Here is a 21,325-nt window from a genome sequence, read left to right as displayed (position 1 = left end):
ACACACACACACACACACACACACAGCCAGGGGAGTTCCCATCCTACCGCAGTGGCTGCTCCACAGGCTCAGCTAAGAGAAGGAAATGCAGAAATGTACAGAGAAAGTGAAAGATGAGCAACATTAAGGGGAAAAAAGAGGTCAGCAGAAAGGAGAGAAGTGTAGACACGCTATCAAACACAGAAACACTCCGAGTGCTAACGGATGCAAGACTTTCATTTCTTATGCTGCGTTCCAGTTCTGTTGGAAAGGAGGGAATTCTGGCTCTAAACTGGGACAAACTTTCAAGGATAAATCTCAATCAATCGAGGAATCTGACATCATGCCATATCAACTTGAGATTATTATATAAATATTTTTAACCTGTTTAAAAAGAGTTCTATTTTACGTAGTTTACATTTAGAGATTCTTCTAATTTTCATTGGAACAGGATTCATTTTTGCTTTTACTTTAGACATACTTTTTTCCCGTGAATTAGGATTCAATTCTGAGCTGTTTTTCCCCTAAGTCTACTGGAGCACACAGATTGTAATTATGACACACCAGTGGGGAATTCCCTTCTTTCTGCTTTAAATGGAAAGCAGCATTAATTTTGGGTTGCCGGTTACAGCTACCCAATTTCCTATTGTTCAGCTTGGTCAAAGCTAGCAGCAATTGGCTGTGAGCGGTGCTCAGCGGGCTCACCTGACGCCTCCCCGAGCAAAGCGGTCCTGCCGATGTTGGACAGCAGGTGGTCGATGTTGGGGGCGGGCTGCACGTCCTCCGTGTCCACCGGCGTCTAAATAGAAGAGACAAAAAAAAAAACATTCAGTCACACAACAAAGGCTTTACTGTGACTTTAGAGGCATTAAAAACGAGATACGGCTTTTAAATAGATGTCTAGCACTGTAGGTCACTTTATATGTCACCCTGCAAACAACATAGTGACTTATGGTTTTATGAAACAGCACAAATGTCTACAGAAGTCATTCTATCTTAAATTCAAGAATTATTTTTCTTTAAACTTGAAAAAAATATCCATAATTGCGGTTGTTTTAAGGAGAGTTTTTCTTGTTTCGAGGAATTTCTTGGAGTTATTGTTACCATCTTTATACAAGACAAAATAGTTTGCTGCACTAGAATCCATAACATTACACTTTGGTTTATCGTTTATTATGCAACTTCTTGAGTTACTTAGATTGTTAAAAAGGTAAAGCAATCCCCCCCGGTGGCAGAAAATAATATTTTATAACGTGTTCAAATGATGATTGTGAGCTTTTACACACCAACTTGAAAAGACGCTCACACATACTGCCGCTGCTTCCAGGTTTTCAGAGCTACTGTACATCCTCACCTGCATCTTTAAATGATTGCCTTTGTAGTACATTGGGATTTTCAATATGTAAGTCTAAAGAAACAGCACAGGAAGCATACCTTTTCATCCTTGTCTTGCCCTTCAGTGAAAAACCAGTTGCACTACAAGAACGACAGAGTAAGAAATATTTAGCATAAAAATTATAATAAGTAGTTTGTGTGTGTGTGTGTGTGTGTGTGTGTGTGTGTGTGTGTGTGTGTGTGTGTGTGTGTGTCATCTCTCACATGTTGGATGAGGGTCTCAACTATCTTGTAGCGGTCCGGCATGTGTGTGACCATATCTTTCATGTTGTCCTCGGACGTTCGAACCAGAGTCGGCCCGAACACCAGAGCCAGGTTACGAGGCTCCATCTACACAAAGACAATAGACATTAACACGGAGGACATCCCAGTTATACATTTTAATTACATTTACATACTCTCGTTCACCCACTTTGTTTTTATCTGCGCTGTCGGCCACAGTCTTCAAGTGAACAACTAGGAACTTCAGTGTGTGGTAATAATAATCTGGGAGGTCTCGGATCTGCCAAAGAGAAACAAGAGGATTAACAATACTTATAAACCTGCTGAACCTGCCAAACTTCTTCCACACACACAAACGCGCACATGCACACGCACACGCACACACACAAAATAGCTAAATGATCCTGTTCAAATAATATGAACATATACGTACCAGTTTCTTCATGGTTTTTAGTCTGTCTGATGCACTTTCCATCCGATTGGCATCGATGAAGTCGTTGTACTTGTCTGTAAAGATATTACAAATATTAAAATACATGGAATGGTTGGATGGGAAAGCATGGCAGTGTGATATGTGTGTGGATGGCCTGTTTGGACTCACCGTTGGTGAAAAGTGGCTCTGGAAGTTTCCTGAAGAAGGATTTAAGTAAACTGCTGACAACATTGAGGTCTTGCCACTTCTGTGGACCGCAAGAGAAACAGAGAAGAGTCAGCGGACTTCATATTTTACCTTTTGTGGTTGTTTTGTTGAGTAAGGTCGAATGAGAAACGTTTTCTCCCCCATCGACCCGGATCATTTTTCTCTCTGAAGTGGCCGTTCTTTAGGTAAAGACACAGGTGTATTTGTTGTTCCTCACCTCCTCTGCAGGGTTGATGTCGACGCCCTTGTTGAGCTGGTCCTGAAGCATCGACACCATGGCGTTGTTCCCGGGGACTCTGTAGATTCCCGTGTACTCCAGACCCATGTCTTCTACCAGACCGCAGCAGATCTCCACGATCAACGGGATGAACTGAGATGGACACAGACGGAGTTTATTAAACAGATAAAACCTTCAGTAGTGGTACTTTTATTGCATTCAGGTATGACAGATGATATTGAGGCTTACCTTGTTATTTACTCCTGGCTGACAATCCTCCAACCTCACACCGAAAGCTTTAGGCCCGGCCTTCTTTGTCTTCTTCATGATGTTGATTCCCCACGGAGACTTTGGAGGGCTGCTCTCATCTAAAGACAGGTGCAACAAAAACTTCAGACTTCCCTGCTTGACACAGAGCATCAGTATTTGCCTCCTGGTTCCCCCAGTAAAAGGCTTTCATAAAAAAGATTGCTTATATATACCAATTGCGATTGTGAAAATTGTGACTTCATTTGTGAGCTTATACCTGTGGATAAGGAATATCTAACATGAAGATTTTAAGGTAAAATGTTTTTCTAGAAGAGTGTCAAAGAATTCCAAATAGCACAATTAAAACAGATAATAGGTTGCAATATTGAAAATAGATATTACAGTTGTTGCTGTTTTTTACACTGAGTAGTGAGTCCATTCTTCCAGGGTGTGTTTGATTTGTTTCCCCTGACACTGACCTTTGCCATCTGATTTGGGGGAGCGTGGCCCCCCCGCAGCATTGTCCGTCTTGGCGAGCATGAAGGGAGGCTTCATGCGGGACATCCTGGGAGAGGAGTCGGGCTTGCTGCCTGTTGGACTGCAGGGGGAGACAGAGAGACGGGTTTAATTTAAGTCATGTCAGTCATGGCAACAGACTGCGGGTGGTAAAGACAGACTCATTATGTTCAATTTACAATCTATTATCAGGCGACTGACCTCTGTTTCCTGTAATCATTCAGCTTCTTATTGATGAGGGCCTGTCTGGAGAAGCCCAGCTCCTGCAACAAACAGACACACCTGAGTTATAACCACACACTTCAGGCACAGTTACAGAGGAGGTTAGAGTCTGACGGGCGTTCCCTCTGACCTCGCTGTCCGTCTTGCTGTTCTCCCTGATGACCTTTATCCAGTCCAGCATGTCCTCCCGGTCCTCCGCCTGCAGCAGGTACTCGCAGAAGTCCTGGGTGGTTAGCCGCAGCGCGTGCTTTCGTTTGGTCTCACTGTACGCGATGTCCACCAGGCAGCCCCGGATGCTGATTGGCTGCTCGTCCTCTGCCGCACATCCGATCGTGGCCCCGCGGAGCACCGCCTCCCTCTTGTCCTTATAGAGGAACAGCGAATGGGAGCGAAGCACAGAAAAGACTCGCTTCCACGGACGCATGCCGCTGCCCACCTTCTGTGAAGGAGAGGTGAGATGTGAGGCTTTGCTTGCTTTAAATGCTTTTCTGCCTGAGGTTATTTCTGTAATCAAGCCTGGTGTGCCCACCTTGCCCTTCTCTGTGAGGATTTGTTTATAGTGCAGCCATCCTTCTCGCCGTACGTCGCTGTAAGTGATGTTTCCGAGCTCTGAGGTGGAGTGGCGTTTAGATCGAACCTCCTCTGCTGTTCCAAGGTTTTCCAGAGACTGAAACACAAACAGAGAAACATTCATTAGTTGATGCTCTTTGTTTCCTTGAGACCTGGAAAAGTCTTTTTTCCCCTTTTATTTCAGTATGGCAATCAAAAGGTATGATAACAAAGACACCCATTTCTGACAATGTATGAAAACAAAAACAAAAAAGATTACAAAACAGATCTATAAGTTATCATAATGTTTTTTGCTGAGGCAAAGCCTTATTTATTATTGTTAAGTGGCCCTTGCTCCTCAGTGCCATATTTGACCATTAATTTAAGACTCTTGCCACATTACATTATGCTGCAACTGATCTATCAGTAGCTGAGGCAGCAACTATCTGGCCTCTTCGTGCTGCTGTACTATAAGTTGTCAAATGCTGTCTTTAAAACTCACATCAAAAATGATTCCTAACAGCTTTCATAAAGCTGACACAGGCTGAAGATGACTCACTTAAGTAGCACCATTGTTTTGATTCAACTTTGAAGCATCTTGACTGCAAAAATTAAAATATAGTTTACAATTTTTAGTTTATTATTAAGAAATATATATTGATTAGAGATGTTGAGTAGACACAGAAACTACGTTGGTTGAGGTTTAACACAATATCAATGCGTGTTCAATTGTGAGAAGTGTCCTGAGAGGGTGAAACAGAGGTTTATGTGATGATAGCTTGGTGTAACTGGCCTAAACATTTTTAAATATGAATGTATGGAATGCCCTATGAGTGCACTGGTGGGTGGAGCTGTCCTGTCTATGTGTCTTTGTCTTATGTGTTTATTTTTTCATTATCATATGTGTTCAAATTATATTGTGTATGTTTAGTATGTGTCTTATAGTTTCCTATTCTGTATGGTTTATGATGCTTGTAATGTGCATATTAATTATTGCATTGTCTAATTAAGAGAGTTGTGAGGACTTCAGGAAGAAAAGCTCCTAAATAAACACACAAACACGTTTCGATGTGCAGAAATGATCCGAGGCACAGACAGAACAAAGATGAACACAAGGGACTGGAAGAGGTAGATTTCTGACACATAAAAGTTGAATTTATAAGCAATAAAACGCACCCTGGCTTAACGCAATACACGCTGCTACAGCTTCACTTGGTACGACCACAGGCTCATGGTTGCTAATGTTAGCAAACTTTTGTCACATGTACCTTAACTGCCATTACTGAGTCAGTAGACTGACTTTATAATTCTTCTGTAGTTGTGCTGCTTTTACACTACATTTGAGCATGTCACACGTAACCAATTCCCCAATTTTATGACTAAAGTAAAAGCAAAAGTAATTGTGGTTCTGAATTTCCTGTGAAGAAGAAGTGAAGTGAGATGTCGTGTGCCATCATTATGTAACTCACTTTAACCTCACTCGAAACATCAGGAAGATTTTACATTGTAAGTGCTTTTACAATTGTGATTTAAAATGGCCACCGTCTACGTAAAAGTCTTCAAATTACTTTTTTATTCTTTAATTTGTTAAGCAAAAGCCAGTTTACTGCCTGTAAGTAGATATAAGTTTGTTAAATGTGTCTATTAAGCTGCCAGGTGTCCCATTTTTGCTTATGATTTGATTTTCTGAAAAAATAACGTGAATGATAGAGTAGTCGACCTGATTGGGCAAGAGTAAAGTAGAAAGTCAGAAGGACAGGATTTATAAAAACTAAAATAAAATAATGAGAAAATGGTTTAGATGATAAAAAGTTAGAGGAATCAAAGGTAAGAAACTCACCCCGTCTGTGAAGAAACTCTTTACTCTCTTTGGTAGCCTCCTGTGTAATACAACAACACACCTGAGTTAGAATGTTAAAAATGTCTGCCTGCACACGTACATTAATTGATGCTGCTTTGATCCCAGTCCTCTCAGTTTGAGGGTACTCACGAGAAGACTCGGCCCTCCTCTCTGAACGTGTTGAGACCTTCGTCGCATGACTTGGAGCGCTCGGTGGTGATCGCTAGAAGATAGGAGGAACGGCGACCGGATTTAATACTGCCTGCTCGATGAGAGGATGAATGAGCAGAGAGAGAAAGAGAAACAAAGACAAAGAGACAGAGAGAAAGACAGAATGTTGATGTAATGCCAATCACCAGAGTGGACGGTGTTGGATTAGGAGAGGGGGTAGTGAGGGAGGAAGCAGGAAGAGGTGGTGGAGGAGGACGAGGTCGGGGGTTTGAGTGACACGGTTAGGGTGGACGGTGGGAAGAAGAGCTGGAGCGGTGGGTTTGAATGAATCAACTCTGGTAACTTTTCTCACCACTGGCATGCTGCATGCAGGTGTCACCTCTGTAAACACAGACTGACATGCATTTGTTTAAAGAAACCTATCATGCAAGTCTAAGTTTGTCCAATTTTACTGAACTGGTCTGGGAGTTAAATGAATCTGAAACACAAAGACTTCTTTGGGCTTTGCGCACAGCGGAAATACAATCAAACACATTCTGAGCAAACATGTTTCTACGATATTGTCTTTTTTTTTAAACATGCAATCTAAAAATCCGGCATGCAAAAAAATGTTGCGGCACTGCTAAAAAAAAACATCTTTGCAGGGATTTATATCTGTTACGGAGCCTCAAAGTGCAACCTGTTTCCAATTTAAAAATCATCCAGTGTCAGTGTCAAAACTGCATGATTAAGCAAACTGCTGTACTAGAATCATGAAGATATACACTTAATTCTGGAGATTTTTCAAACAATTTGATTTAAATTTAAAAGTTTAGTTGAGGAAACAAGACTGTTAAGACTCAGTAATAGGCAAAAATAGTAATAGATATGAGGAAAATACAAATGTGAACCAGAAGGGTTTGGAAATCTCATGCTTCCTCAATCATTAAATTAAAATAAGGGATCACCTACACTGCAAGTAAACACTAGAAATAGTTTTTGGCTGCATGCAGTGGGGAGACAGGGGAAGGAGGGGGCACTCACTGCAGTCGTGTGAGAAGAGCCTAGTGAGGGGGAAGGTGAAGGTGGGGGAGGCGGGGCTGGTGACCACGGCGGGTGCCGAATTCATGCCGCTGGACACCACGGAGGACGCCGGCACGTGGCGCGCGCGCAAATCAGCGCCGGGGCTGGTGGGCTCATCTGTGGGAGGGTGGAGGGAAGGAGGCGAGGCAAGAGGAGAGAAGAAGGAGAGGGGGGACGGGGTTAGGTGTTAGAGAAAACGGTCAGAAGGGAGAAAAGTAAAAGGGGTTAGATTAGGAGAAAGTGTGAAAGAGGAGAGGTTTTTAAGGGAGAGGAACAGCGAGGAACGGCAGGGTTGCTGATAGAGATACTAAACAAGACATTTCATTTCTTTAAATCGTAGGCAAACAACAACCCCAAACAAATACCCCAGGGATTTCTAGATCACAGACGCAACAATATGCGCTCATTTACAAATCCACTAAAAACGCTGAATGATGTAAAAGCTGTGCAACTGTCTCAGGAAAGAAAAAAAAATGCAACCCAAATAAGCAAATAGTTTAGAGATAATGCAGTACCTGTGTCTCCTGTTGCCATAGGAAGAGCTATTCATTTGCTAACAGTGGGGGTTTTGTAACAGAGATTTAGTGGCTCCAGGTTTCAGTTCTTCATGATATCTACCATTGTGTTTGATCTGATATGTGTAAGGATACATACAAGAGTATATGTCCCAATCCAAGGACAGAAAAAGACAATTGTGAATAATTAAACGGAGATATTTTAGAGCTCGTTTTTATGGCACAATTGAAGCTTCAGTGTTCAAGAAGACAAAAGGCACAAAGTAGTTTTATAGGTCGCACAGGCAACAAGTCTTGAATACTTTCAGCATATGCAAAGGGATACGAAACTGCAACACACACACACTCACATACACTCACACTTCCTGACTATCATACACGTTTGGTGACCGGCCCAATATTTGCATGCAAGTGAGGAAAATCTGGATTTGCCAGTGACATTTTAAACTCTCCGGACTGGATTGCTGCAAGGCTTCAGTGTATTCTCTGTGGAAACTACAGCCTCTGCAGACCGCAGGGAGTCAGTCTGAGATCCACCCCCACAGACCACCACAAAGCCTTCTCTAAATTCTTGCTATGGTTTCATCTCAGTCCTTCTCTGATTCCCTTTTTTCTTAAGTCTCTGTCCCTACAACGTCCTGCTATCACCCCTCATCCTTCACCTTAACTTCTTTTCTTTCTGTCTCTCGTTCCCTCTGGCGTTCTTCCATCCACCACCCTCGCTATTCTATTCTTCACTCCGGTGGACACTAGAGTCCGACATCAGGCGGAAAACATTTCCAATCTGGGATGAGGAATCTGCCTGTTTACAGCGCTGCCCAGAAATAGCCCGGCTGTGGGTTTAACAAAGGCCGTCATTAACAGGCAGCCAGAGAGTGAGCACAGAGCCACGAGACAGAGATGGACCAGCAGAGGGGAGCAACATGCTGTCTGCAGGACGCTCTGCCCAAACCCTACAGGAGCTCCTGTGGAGCTCAGCATTCAGGGAATATATGAGGAAGATAGGTGAAGAAAGAAGAGAGCAAGAATAGAAAATCATTTAGTTAGAGAATAAAGAATACAAGAGACAGACAAGGAGCTTATAATAACCTTAAAAGCACCTAAATACAGGTTGTTACTGTGAAAATACACAATATCTCCAAGTTTGGTGATTTTTACACTAGGTTAAGGGTTGAGTAAAATCTCCCGCCTTTTAAAATCCATTCAAACATCATTACCAAGCATATAGCGAGGCTGTCTTTGCATAATAGAGTTAGAGTTTAGATAACAGCACCAAAATCTTGGGAAATATAAACATGTTTTGAAATTAATTGTTGCACAAATGGACCAAATGAAACAGCATACAATTGGCAAGATTATGGTTTGTATGTGACTGTGTAAGTGTGACTGAAAGAAAGATTTCATTAAATAATTATTCTGCTGATTATTTTCTCCATAATTGATTCACAATAGAATATCAATAAATCCCAATTTCCTGAAAGCCCAAGGTGACCACTTTTAACTGCACGTTTTGTCCAACCGACAGCCCAAAACCCTCAGATGTTCAGTTTATTATTATGTAAGACAAAAACAAGCCGCAAATCCTCAAGATATTTACCATATTTGCTTTAAAATGACATAAACAATGAATTGATTATTGAAGTAGTTGTCTGCTGTAGATTATTGGTTGATCAATTTATGGATTCATCAGCTAATTGTTTCAGCTTTATAAACAAGACTATAAATCTGACCCAGCATTAGATGGAAACGGTTGGTACTGTCTCTATACTTGGTGCTGCTGTGGCTTTGGGGTCAGTAGGAAAAACAGACAAGAGTTAAACAGAGAGAAGAAAACCAGGAATTTCAAAGACGAGAGGTCTTCTGGAAGCAGGACACAAGCCAGTACAGCAGGCCTCGGTCCTGGTCTGTTGTGTCCAGGATCCAGCTAGTAAAGATAGTCATAGACTGAACCCCCAACCACACAGACACACAAACCTCTTCATCTTCCAGAGCAGCACAATAGCAGCATTGAGGGCAGGAGCTGAGAGGATGGGCCCCTACTGTTCCCCACAAGGACCGCCACAAAATCCTCCTGGTAATTTACAGCTTTGATTCATGTTGAAAGACTCCAACTGGGTACAGAGTAAAATACTGCATATGTGGACATGACTCTTCTTGTTTTATTCACATTGTATGAGCTGTGAAAATACAACATTTTCTATTTATCTCTATACTAGACGTCATAAAAACATATTTGTCTTCAGACACAGCCTGCCTTTGTGCTAACTACCTCACATACATCCGTGCTTTGCAGACAGCAGCCTATTCAACTGCGTGTTTTCAAACAGGCCCAGATCATATCAGCATCTCTTTTAGAGAGATGAAGATATGGAGAAAGACAGAGAAGAGAAAAGCTATTTCTTGTCTATGGGGAGAAACTAGCCTAGTTTCAGTTTATGGCCATTAAACGTGTCCCGGCCTGCAGCTCTGACTGCCCGGTTTTGTTTGATTCAGCTAAAGGTACGAGGCAAGAATGTGCTCTGACAGACGGACTGAGAGAGAGAGGCAGAGGGGTGCCTCCTGGTTTGCTGATTCCTCTGGATTTACTCTCTTTAAATGATCGTAATGTTGTTCCATGTTGGGTGTTTGGGCGTCCATGTCAGCTGATTTGATTCTATTGATCATTAGGGTAAGCAGCTGTGTTTTTCCTAAGGCTGTGACAGTGTGATGGCGCCACGGCTCGCCTGATCAACCAACTTAATTTGCATATGGTTTGACTTAAGGGCATCTGTAAATGTCGAGTGACACAAACCAACATGAAGCTCGCGGAACCCCTTCTCTTTGAGTCTTTTCAGAGCAGGGAACAAGACGGGACATGATCACAATCAGCTCCCACTGACACCAACATACGTAGGCCATAACTGTTTATTGCATTACCATGCAAACAACCTCATATCGACACAAAGTGACATACTATATGCTATTACAGATTATCAATATCGGTTTAAGGCAAAATAATTCCAGGTACCCTACTATGAGTTAGGTTAGGTGCTTTCCTTTCTGTTGGTCTATAAAAAGCAGATTAAGTCTTTCAGGAAAAGGTTAGAAGGCAACTTTTCTTTCTTTAAGATATACATATTTACAGCCACAATTAAATAATGTTCAAAGTCAACTGAACTGTTATGAAGAAGCACATAAAATCTGATTATAAGTAGCCCACTTTCTCAATTTATGAGTCCAAATATTCAATAGTTAAGACGAAACAAGTCTAAGACGCTAAGTCTAAAGCCATGCTTGCAGCTCTATGAGGCTGTACTTTGGCACAGTGGTGGTTTAAGCTAAATGCTAGCGCTTGCATAGCAATATGCTCCCAAATGTTGGGAGATGTAAATGTTTTGCAGGTCTAATGCTTACTGTTTTCCATCTTAGTTTAGCGTGTTAGCATGCTAACACATGCTATAAAAATGTATATGGAAATTGTCTAAACAACGAGAAAAATTAAAAAAACAAAAGAAAATTATGACAGGCTGGCATACTACAGGAAATATAATATATTATATACTCTCTAACCCTGCTCACACACAAATGAAAACCCACACATTCAGGAGACAAGACTCCACCTTATTTCCTCAGCATTGTCAGGTGACCTTAGAGACCAGGGGAAGGTAGCAGGATTAGGAAACTCCCATCAGATGATTCAATAAAAGTACTAATACTGTCTGTAAGACTGTGGGACGTCCCAGCATTACCCAACACAAACATTCACAGACAAACACACACACAATGAGAAAATGGAAACTGTATCTGAGAAAAGCCTGGAGCCTCAATAGACAGACAAGGATGGAAATTAAGGATACACACATTCATCCAAACTAATACTTCTGTCTGAATTATAGCTTTTGCATTTCCTCTTAGTTAAGCTTTCACTAACATTCAATAAACACAGTGTGGATCACAATTTATAATGGAAGCAATGAAATCTCAAGGCCAGTTGGAGGTTTTGTGAGGGGTTAAGTTGTAAGAGGAGGGACACGAGGTGAAACTCAAACCTTCTATGCTTACCTATGAAGGGGATGGAGGCCAGGGAGTCATCCTCTATGGGGAGGGGGGCAAGGTTGCCGTTTGGTTTGCGTGGGGCTACATCTCCCGTGGAACCAGGGGTAGGAGCTGAGTCCTGGGGATCAGGAGAAAACAAAGAGGGTTCTAGCCCGTCAATGGGCAGCGCGTAATGAGGGTGACGCATACCGTGGGCATTCCTCCGCCCGGTGGGAGGTTTCTGCCTCAGCACCACCTCCTGGGTCTGTGCCACCACCTTTGCCTGCCCCTCCACTGACCCTCGTTCCCTCTCGTGGTTTGTTGGCCTGTATGCTCTGTCCTGGGATTCGTGAGTGGTGGAGGCAAGGGGGGATGTGGCAGAGGCAGTGAGGGGTGCCGTTGTGCCCTCTGGCGGACTGGTTTTAGTGTTTGGGTTCCAGTTCATGTGAGGGCCAGAGTACGAAGGGTCCCTGAAAGAGTGGGCTTGCTGCATGATGCGGCCCGTCTTGCGGTTAAAAGAGGGGCTGTAGCTGCGGTAGCCCACCGGCTGGTCATCCATGCTCTGCCCACGGGGAAGCCGCCTATTCTGGGGGGCTGATTGCTGGGTCTGAGGCTGGGAATGGTGTTTAGAATGTGTGTGTCGGGACATTGGAGGAGCTTGTGCTGCACCATAATGGCTCCCCTTCCTCGAGTAGGCGTCAGTCCTGGGGGGCGGTTGGGGAGCCTGCTGGAGCAATGACAGCCTCTCAAAACGAGGCGAGACCACTCCAGCTGCTGCTCGGTCCAGCATCTCTAATGAGCGGCCATGGCGATCATACTGGGCCAGCAGGTTTTCAGAGCGTGTCCGGGTATAGTTGTTGGCAGGGTGCCCCCTACTTGGGGCCCCCTCCCAGTCTCCGTAGGAACAGTAGGGCTCTCCTTGGGGACCTGGTCCTGACTGCTGTAGTAACAGCAGAGTGTCCTGGGAGGCGCTGTGCGGCCAGCCACCTGTCCGCTGCTGCTGCCTCCTTGAATCACTGAGCCGGTCCTGAGAGTAGCTGCGGTGGCGGGTCTGCATGTTGCGTGCTGGGCGCTCCGGCAGCTGGTTGTAGTACCAGTCGGAGAGCGCCTGCTGGCAGCGCTCAGTGCGGCCATGGCTAGGCTGGGGCAGGGGGGGACTGGTCCAAGCTGAGTTGGACTTGCGTGTCTGGGACTGAGAGGAGCTGGCAGCGTGGTGGTTAGGGTAGTGGACTTGCAGCGGGCTAGACAAAGGGCCCCCTGATGAGGAAGAGGAAGAGTAGGAGCGCCCCCTTGTCTGGCCCTGAGGCTGCTGGCTGGTCATACCGTACTGGATCTCCTCTGTGCGGTGGGCCGGGCTGCTGTGACCCACACCACCTGGCTCTCCTGCTCGCCCTTCCTGCCAGCTGGCGGGGCTGCCCACAGCGGAGTGGTTGTCCAGGGGTGAAGAGGGGCTGGAAGAGCCTGGCCAACGACTCCAGTTATCCAGCTGGTTCTGGCACATGGAGCCAGATGGAGGGGCTCCAGCAGGGGGTGTGGCCTTGGTGTGCGGGTAACAGAGGGGAGGTGGTGGTGGGAGGTACTCAGCTCCCCCTGAGTAGGGTTCGTTGCCTGTCAGGTAGGCATCCTGGGAGTATGCCTGGGAGAGGAAGAGAAGATGGAGGATAAGTGAGATAAGACATTACAGGAGGAACGCTTGAAGAAAAGCTGAATGTGTGTGGGGCAGTGGCGACTTTAAATCATGGCTCTTACAGTAAACAAGTTTGACAACAACACAGACCATAACCATGACTCTCTAAGACAACTTCATGCTACTGTACATTACACAACGAGCTTTCAAGTGGAACGGCTTCTCAGCTCAACCCCTTTGCCACAGTTTGTCCCCAGGGCCTCAGCTCTCAACACAAACACATGCTATAGCCAGCCAACTGCATGAACTGCCTTGAGCAAAAGCCACAACACTCACTGAAACAGCAGCCAGCCGCAAATGTCCCCAGCAATGTTGTTTATACACACACATACAGGATATATATTCACACTGCGGCGCATAAAGACTATCCGTTGCAAATAACAAGTGTATAATTAACCGTGTGACTACTTTATCAATTAGTCACACTGTCAAACTTAAAGCATCACTTACAACTTCGACTCAACACCATAAGCACACATACTTGCTAACAATCCCTTTCCCACTCTCACGATTAAGTAAAGCTAACTCACACAGTCTTTTAAGGTTTACCTACACCGGCCAACAGAATCCAGAATCTTTCCTCAGGTTGCGTGTTAGGCTTGTAGTCACCACAAACGGACACAGAGGAGGACAGAGGACGAGGCAATAAACTGATCCTCACCAACAATCTTGCTGCTTAAACCGGCTGTTGTTCTCCCAGAAACATTCAATGTTTTGCTTATTGTCTATTACTTTCTTGTGCAAGTTTTCTATTTGTTGTTCCTTGTTTTCTCCTCTGTCGGATCCTTCCAAACTCCCTCTCTCCTCCCTCTCATTCTCTGCCTTACTCCACCCTGTGGGAGTGTGGAAGGAGGCGCAGTACTGGTGATGTCATGCAAGGAATGCAGCAGATACAGGCGTAGCAGAGAGGGGAGGAGTGTAAGAACAGAGGAGTGGGTTTATAAGGTTAAGACATGGCACTTGTACGTAAATGGAGAACAAAGTTTTGGGCTCTCTTGGCAGGAACACTGATGTTTCTGCGTGTGTGAGTAGTGTCACTTAAATCTGGTGATATCTGGTTTTGTGATTTGACATGTTGCTCCGGGTTAATGGGAGGGGCGAGCAATAATTCATGTCTGATCATGTGAGCGACCTGTGGAGCGACAAAAATGTGTTTTACAGTACATGGGTGTGTGAACGAGCACAGAGCTGTTGTTTTTTTTCAAACGTAAGCTTTGACAGTCAGGATACCAGTAGCTTTTAATGGATGCGTGTCGTAATATAAACACAGAGCAGAGAGCCTCTGAGTCACTCTGCAGCGATTCTAACAAAATCTCTACATTCTTCGACAATGACGGGATGAATCCAGGTTGAACTAGTACCAGCAAACTTCACAATATTCCGGCAGTGTCCTGAAATAATCCAAACCTTACAAATAATTGCCAGTTTGCTTGCCAAGCAAATGTATCGATATGTGCAATGCATGATACGTGTGGGTTGGTTTGTTCAGAAAAGGTGCGTGAAAAATCCCATACTCACACTTACCAACTGAAGCACGTCTTCATCTTTTGGCATAATGCAGAGCTCCAACACACTTTCACTGTAGGACGAAGAAGGGAGGACGGTAAGAATGACGACAAACAAGATGTAGAGGTAGAGGTCAAGCTGGTGCTTGATATCAAGTATGCGACACAGAATTTTGTAGTAATCCTCCAAACAATTTATTGGTTTACCTAAGCTAAAATATCAACAGGTTCCGTCCTAACAAAGTGGACACCGCCAGGGGATACGCAGATGTGAATCACCAACTCTGTATCAGGCTTCATTGATTTCAGTAGGTGGATCGGGTATCAGCCAGATGCAACCAATCCGCATCAAATACATTTATGTGATCATAAAATTCAGCGTTTCCGCTATTGTTTAAATTTAGTACCACACCAATCCCTGGCCCCAAGTTACATTACATAATAATATCTCCTAATGAGTTCCATGCTTTGAGGTATAAAGATTTTTTACATTTGGGAAAAAGAGAGCACTGGTATCGGTTGAGGAGTCGGTATTGGCATACAGCCTGTGTTCAGGTATCTGAACTGTTATTGGAAGAGAAAAACCAGCCAGTTGTGCTGAAGCTGATCCTTACCTGAGGATGTTGGGGGCCAACAGAAGATGAGATTTTTATGAATAATAAAATTAGGTTTCCGAATCTAACACCAAGCATTTAGATAGAAAGACTAGACTAAAATGTATAGAGAAAGGATTAAATAGTTTCACCAGATAAAGCCCGTCACTTTTTCAAACCGCTAATTTCCACCCGGTGTCTGTCTTTGAGACTATGTAGAGCATCGTGAGTGTGTAGAGTATGCTGCTCGTTTTTCAACGCATACAAAACCATAACTAGCATCTACGTGTATGTCATTTCGATGGTAAGCTTGCAAAGATAAACAAATGGATAGTTTGCTAAAAAAAACACACCAAAAGTTCAAAGTGCTGACAGGCAGGAGGGCTTACCTGTTCTGAATGAGGGCTATCACCTGCGAATACGTCTTTCCTAGAACACTCTCTCCATTCACTTTCACAAGCCGATCCCCTGCAAGACAGCCATATTATTATATCATAACCAGCACATGTCACAGGTAATACAGGTCTGTATGTTGACCTCTGTCGTCTCAAGTAGGTGCAGACCTCCAGGCAAGACGTTAAGCATTGACCAAGGCAGCTATCAAAACTCAGAATGTAGGAGTGGAAATCATTAGGCTTGTTATATATATATATTTAGTTTGTTTGCCGATACTTTGCGTTAAAACCTTTCACACTAAGACCAAAACTAATTATTTGATATTTTTCAACCCAATTCAAATGTAATTTTACAGTTTATACCATTATAATAAAATGCAAGGCTCGTTGTCTTAAAGGAAGCATTTAGGAGGTGATCAAATTCAAATATCGTATAATGTAAGTATAAATTGGTTGGCTTATGTTAAATAACTACAGTATGTGTTCAAAGTTTGTATGCATTCATGGTGACTTTGTGCATGCGCAAATGTGTGTGCAAGTGTTCATGCTGATCTGTGACTTTCTGGATGTGACAGCTTATGTTAAAGCATGCACATCGGAGTACTTGTTTGGTCTGTCTGAGCTGCTGGGAATGGACTGTTGTCCTGCTAAAGCAGCAAGATACAACATGAACACTACAACAGCTCTGTCACATTCAAACAGACTTAAACATTTGAGTCGTCATACTGGTATCTGTTTTTTATCACACAAAGACGTTTAAAAAAAACTTGTCTCTAGTCAGGGAAAGGACATCCTTTAAATAATCTAAAATGCCAATGAGAAAAGTTGGCTAGACCACCCCCTCCTTCTCTGAATGTGCTCATGTCTGCAGCATCACATTACCGGAGCTCAGCCCAAAACATTTCCAATGCAAATCAGAATGCTCACGCTCCTGCTCCGTATGTATGTTCCCTTTACCTGTGCACAAGCCTGCCTGGTGGGCCGGACCCTTTTCTCTCACACTCTTCACAAATATGGTGTCCATCGGCTCCAGTCGACCTTTCTGATACCCTGTATGAAAAAAGACAAAGAAGAAGAAAATGCCAAGATCAGAAGACTGTGCTTGCTGAATTGTAAAAATGCTAAATTCATGCAAACTTTTTAGAAATAAAGCTTTAGGTTGATCCTAGTATTTAAAGATGAGACCTTTTTGTTTAACACAGTACTTGTGGTTGTGACTTTCTTGGCCTCAGGGACTATATTACCTCTTAACATTTATCAGCTGTCATGGTTCTTATACAAATATCTAAGTGCAGCTGGACTTGACTACTTTATGTGCAGTGTTGCGTGGGGTCCTGTAGAGGGTGCAAATAGGCTGCAAAGCAGAGGTGACAGGAGAGAGTACAGAGGATCCCAGTTCATTACATCATCGACATCCCACTGTGCAAGATTTTAATTTGTTGTCTGATGAGGAAGAGAAACACTTACCCTTTCCGTTACCGTTCTCCTCATCCTGCAAAGAACAGAAACAGATTGTTGCTCAAATTCATGTCAAATTTATTCATAAAGAAAATTGAAAAACAACGGATGTTGCTTAAAGTGCTTTACGGAGAAATTTAAAACACAATGAAATCCCAAAAGGTAAATAGGTAAATGACTGTGACCTACAAAACTGAAACAATAGACAGACACACACACACACACACACACACACACACACACACACACACAAAGAGTTACAGTAATCAAGATGTGAAAGTAATGAAAAAATGACCTTCTCCAGATCTCCAAAAGACAGAAATAGTTGTACTTTTGCTATCGACATAATGTGAAAAAATCTAATGACAAAAGACTCAAAAAGACACACAGAGGCCCCAAAAAATGGACTATACCACTAGAAATATTTTGTTATTGATAACAACGATTACAATCAGTTTTACTCTCATTTTGCTGGAGAACATTTGGGGCTGTCAGCATTTGACATGTAGGCAAAAACAAAGTCTATCAGGTATATTAACCAATGCTGATTCAGGGTTTACATCTTGTACTGTAGGACACAATTTCTCATACATGGAGCTGTCCTGAGGGCTTTTACTTAAAACATCGACACAAGCAGAAGTGCTTATGCTCCAGATTTAAACTTTCTTAACAAGAAAAGCAAAGTTTGACCCTAAAATGACCGATGCTGAGAAGATTTCTCATGATCAACCTTTTTCACAAAAATAAAATCACCTGCGTATCTACCAGGATACAAGTCCAATGTGTTAGGGTGACTAGAGAAGGAAGAACTTGACATCTACACGTTCATAAATGTCAGACCAAAGGAGAAGTTATAGTATCCTTTATGTCATGTTAACCCGCAGTGAGAGTTAACCCGCTTCCTCAAATGCCCGTGACTTTCCTGACACCTCAAGAGAAACCGGTTTGGATTCATGAGCCTGTAACATTAGAGTGCAACTCCGACACAGACACTTTCAGGTTAGACCGTCTGCAGGTGCTTGTGACATCAGGTGTAACAGACTGAAACACAGAGCTGTCAGCAGTGAGGATGCTGGTGGTGAGATTACAGTAGGTAGCTGCAGTTTGTCTGGTCACGACACACACACACACACACACACACACACACACACACACACACACACACACACACACACACACACACACACACACACACACACACACACACACACACACACACACACACACACACACACACACACACACACACACACTAAGCTGAGTGGACAGTTTGGGGTTAGGGGCATGGTGGGCTGACTGCTGCCTGGCTTTATGCTACGCTGAGTGGGCTCATTCCTGGCTCTGCAGACAATGGTGGGGGGGTTTAGAGGCAGAGAAAAGAGAGCTGCCGACCCCAGAATGGAGCTCTGATCTGGGGATACTCAACAACTGAGCAGCCCCAGTCTGAACACATCCGGGACAGAGGAGGAGACAGTGAGAGGTGGGCACAAGACTCTGGGTACCTGTACATATTGGGTCCACACACCTGTACAGTCTGAAGCAGCTGGAAGGGATTATTTACATGTATAAAACTACATATTATTACATTTCTACAGATATCTGACACCGGTAATAAAGATAATAATGAGATTTTTAAAATCTGAAATGCCAATTTTGCTCAGTATAAGACAAAGAACAATGGAAAAAGTTATATCCATTTCATTATATGGGCTTACGTCATTAACTTATAAATTCACCAGGAAACGGCAACATTTTAAAGTCCTCTGAAAAATCAAATATGGAATATATACAGTATGTTATTGTACAAAAGCTTTTCTTAAACGGCACAGCTCTGTCTAAACTTGAAAAGTATTTATTTTGTTTTTAGATGTAGAAATTGCACATCTCACAAAAACACAAATGTCTGTTTTTTGTGTTTTTTTCGGCAAAAAGTTTATTTTCTTTTTAAAGATTATCTTTGGGCTTTCATAGCCTATAATTGACAGGATAGCTTGACGACAAGAAAGGGGAAAGAGAGAGGGGATGACATGCAGCAAAGGGCCACGGGTTGGATTTGAACCCAAGCCGCTGCCAAGGACTCAGCCTACATGGGGCTAGTCCAGTAGACAAGGGAAGTTGTAAACACATGCAGTATCTTTTTCTCCTCTCCACTATCTTTCTATATACATTTACATTTATTCATTTGTTTGAAGTTTTTGTCCAAATCTAAGTATGAATGAGGAAGAGTCCAAGCCACAGCAGATGAAGCAGAAGCCGTTTAGAATAACAATGCTTAGTTTCAAATTCCAATTGACACAAGGTAGGTTCACGCAGCAAAGCAAAGATGTATAGAATATAAGATTTTTTTAAATTATTAGAGCATTGTCAGATTGGTAGATTGGTAGAGGAAGGTCATCTAGCTATTTTCAAACACAGAGAGGAATTCTGCTGGGACCGCACAGGGGAAGCGTCTTTTTTTAAGATTACATAATTGAATCCATTCAGGACCTGCAGACCCTATGACCCTACGCACCAGGTAGGCCTCTGATAATTGGACACTATGAGGGTATTTTGGGAGATTTCCACGACAACCCTTTAGATAAGAATGGGCGACTCTATGGGTCCGATTGTCCCAAAACACCATGTGACCCTCGAGGCAGAGGAGACGAGGACAGAACCGGGGCCAAAGGCCAGCAGTGGGCCTATTGTCTAGGGCCAGCCTGGTACGGCCTGACTGCCAGAGAGTGGTACCAACCTAAGACAACAGATCAATTCAATCTGTGTTTCTATCTGCAGCTGCTGGATGGTGGGGTGGTAGAATAATAACAGAGGCCTTGTTTCGGCTGGCTCACCCCACCCTACCCCACCCCACCCCAGCATCCATTTCCCTGAGTTCACATCTGGACCCGTTTGCCCCCACACCTCAAAGAGCAAAATAACCACTCATTCAAAAACACCAGAACAATCTTGAATTCATCAAAGTCTAAAAACAAGGCCTGGGAAGTGACACTAAAAAACAATTAGGCGTTTTCAGTCTGTCTGGCCGGGTACAGATGTGCTCTTTATATCCTTCAAAATGTGAAATTGTGTTGTTCTTACCAATAAAGATCCCATGTCTTCACTCAGTGTCCAAATCTTGCAGCTCCCTCCTTTAAACAGGCTTGTTTTTATGTGTTGTTGTCTCCGATCAACTCATCTCCCTCTGTCAGGGAGTTCATTTTGCACAGCTTAACTCACTGACCCTCGACTTCAGTATGATTGGCTTTATCTCAGAGCACAAATTGGCTCTTTCCTGGGCTCAGCATGTTAAGCAAGCGTAAGGCTTTCGAAAAACCCTTTTAAATGCCAACTAGGAAGAAATGGAGACCATGTGTGCTATAAAAACAAACATGGAAGTTGGAAAACGAACTTCATGGCACAAAATTAAAAGAAAGAAAAACACTAGAATTTAACACCTTTCAAGGACCGGTAGGTCTCACCTTGAGGTTGGTGTGCAGGGCGGACTCTGGAGGGTAAACGATGAAATGGCGTAGCGTGAAACCAAAACCCTGGGAGTTCTTATGGAGGACCAGCGTCCGGGGACCCTTCCAGAACACGCCGCCCCCCTCCCTTCCCGGTCGGGTCGCCATCGGCGGCCGAGGGTTGTCACCGGTTGAGGGGAGACCATCCCTGCGCCCCTTACCCTATGGTCACAGACAGAGAGAGACTCAGTGAGATTCAGGATGCCTTGTTATTATTTCTTTAATTAGATTGGAAAATAATGGAAAATGGGTTCTTCAAACAGCAAGGAAAATATGCTGTTATCAAGTGAGGAAAATAAGAGTATTCAAAACATCCAGAAAACATGGATAATAAATATATACATATACAGCTTTGTCATTTACAGTTATTTCATGTAAGAGTGTGTGAGTAAAACATTTATGGGACACCAAATCTGAGATCATCACATTTACAAATCCAGAAAATGTAGAAAAGTACAGAGTGTACTTTTGTGTATTTTTACTATAAAACAATTATGTTGAGAATCTAAAGTATTTTCTATAATTAGCACAAAACAATTCAGTTAAATTAAATTTTATTTATAGTATCAATTCATAACAAGAGTTATCTCAAGACA

At 43.2% G+C, this 21,325-nt stretch overlaps 1 protein-coding gene across 12 annotated transcripts in view; it reads right to left on the bottom strand.

Annotated features, from left to right (window-relative positions):
* The window catches only part of arhgap23a (Rho GTPase activating protein 23a), a 65,660-nt gene that overhangs the window by 5,005 nt on the left and 39,330 nt on the right, over positions 1-21,325 (bottom strand). For 6 of the 12 annotated variants that reach the window (XM_032537181.1, XM_032537173.1, XM_032537177.1 and 3 more), the window contains 21 exons: positions 20,688-20,891; positions 17,239-17,263; positions 16,729-16,821; positions 15,766-15,844; positions 14,797-14,857; positions 11,619-13,227; positions 7,024-7,179; positions 5,980-6,091; positions 5,830-5,869; positions 3,970-4,107; positions 3,571-3,879; positions 3,420-3,481; positions 3,182-3,300; positions 2,703-2,821; positions 2,454-2,606; positions 2,198-2,276; positions 2,030-2,103; positions 1,787-1,876; positions 1,579-1,704; positions 1,414-1,455; positions 685-778 (listed from right to left, as the gene is read on the bottom strand). In XM_032537181.1, coding sequence (XP_032393072.1) covers positions 685-778; positions 1,414-1,455; positions 1,579-1,704; positions 1,787-1,876; positions 2,030-2,103; positions 2,198-2,276; positions 2,454-2,606; positions 2,703-2,821; positions 3,182-3,300; positions 3,420-3,481; positions 3,571-3,879; positions 3,970-4,107; positions 5,830-5,869; positions 5,980-6,091; positions 7,024-7,179; positions 11,619-13,227; positions 14,797-14,857; positions 15,766-15,844; positions 16,729-16,821; positions 17,239-17,263; positions 20,688-20,891 — 3,784 coding nt within the window. Of the gene's footprint in view, positions 1-684; positions 779-1,413; positions 1,456-1,578; positions 1,705-1,786; positions 1,877-2,029; positions 2,104-2,197; positions 2,277-2,453; positions 2,607-2,702; positions 2,822-3,181; positions 3,301-3,419; positions 3,482-3,570; positions 3,880-3,969; positions 4,108-5,829; positions 5,870-5,979; positions 6,092-7,023; positions 7,180-11,618; positions 13,228-13,827; positions 14,094-14,796; positions 14,858-15,765; positions 15,845-16,728; positions 16,822-17,238; positions 17,264-20,687; positions 20,892-21,325 lie in introns of those variants that run through there. The other 6 variants (XM_032537172.1, XM_032537171.1, XM_032537176.1 and 3 more) reach the window with 6 other exon arrangements.

The sequence above is a fragment of the Etheostoma spectabile genome, chromosome 15, assembly GCF_008692095.1.
Source record: "Etheostoma spectabile isolate EspeVRDwgs_2016 chromosome 15, UIUC_Espe_1.0, whole genome shotgun sequence".
Classification (NCBI taxonomy): Eukaryota; Metazoa; Chordata; class Actinopteri; order Perciformes; family Percidae; genus Etheostoma; species Etheostoma spectabile.
Note: the sequence above shows the minus strand (reverse complement) of the source record. Positions and strands in the feature narration are given on the sequence as shown.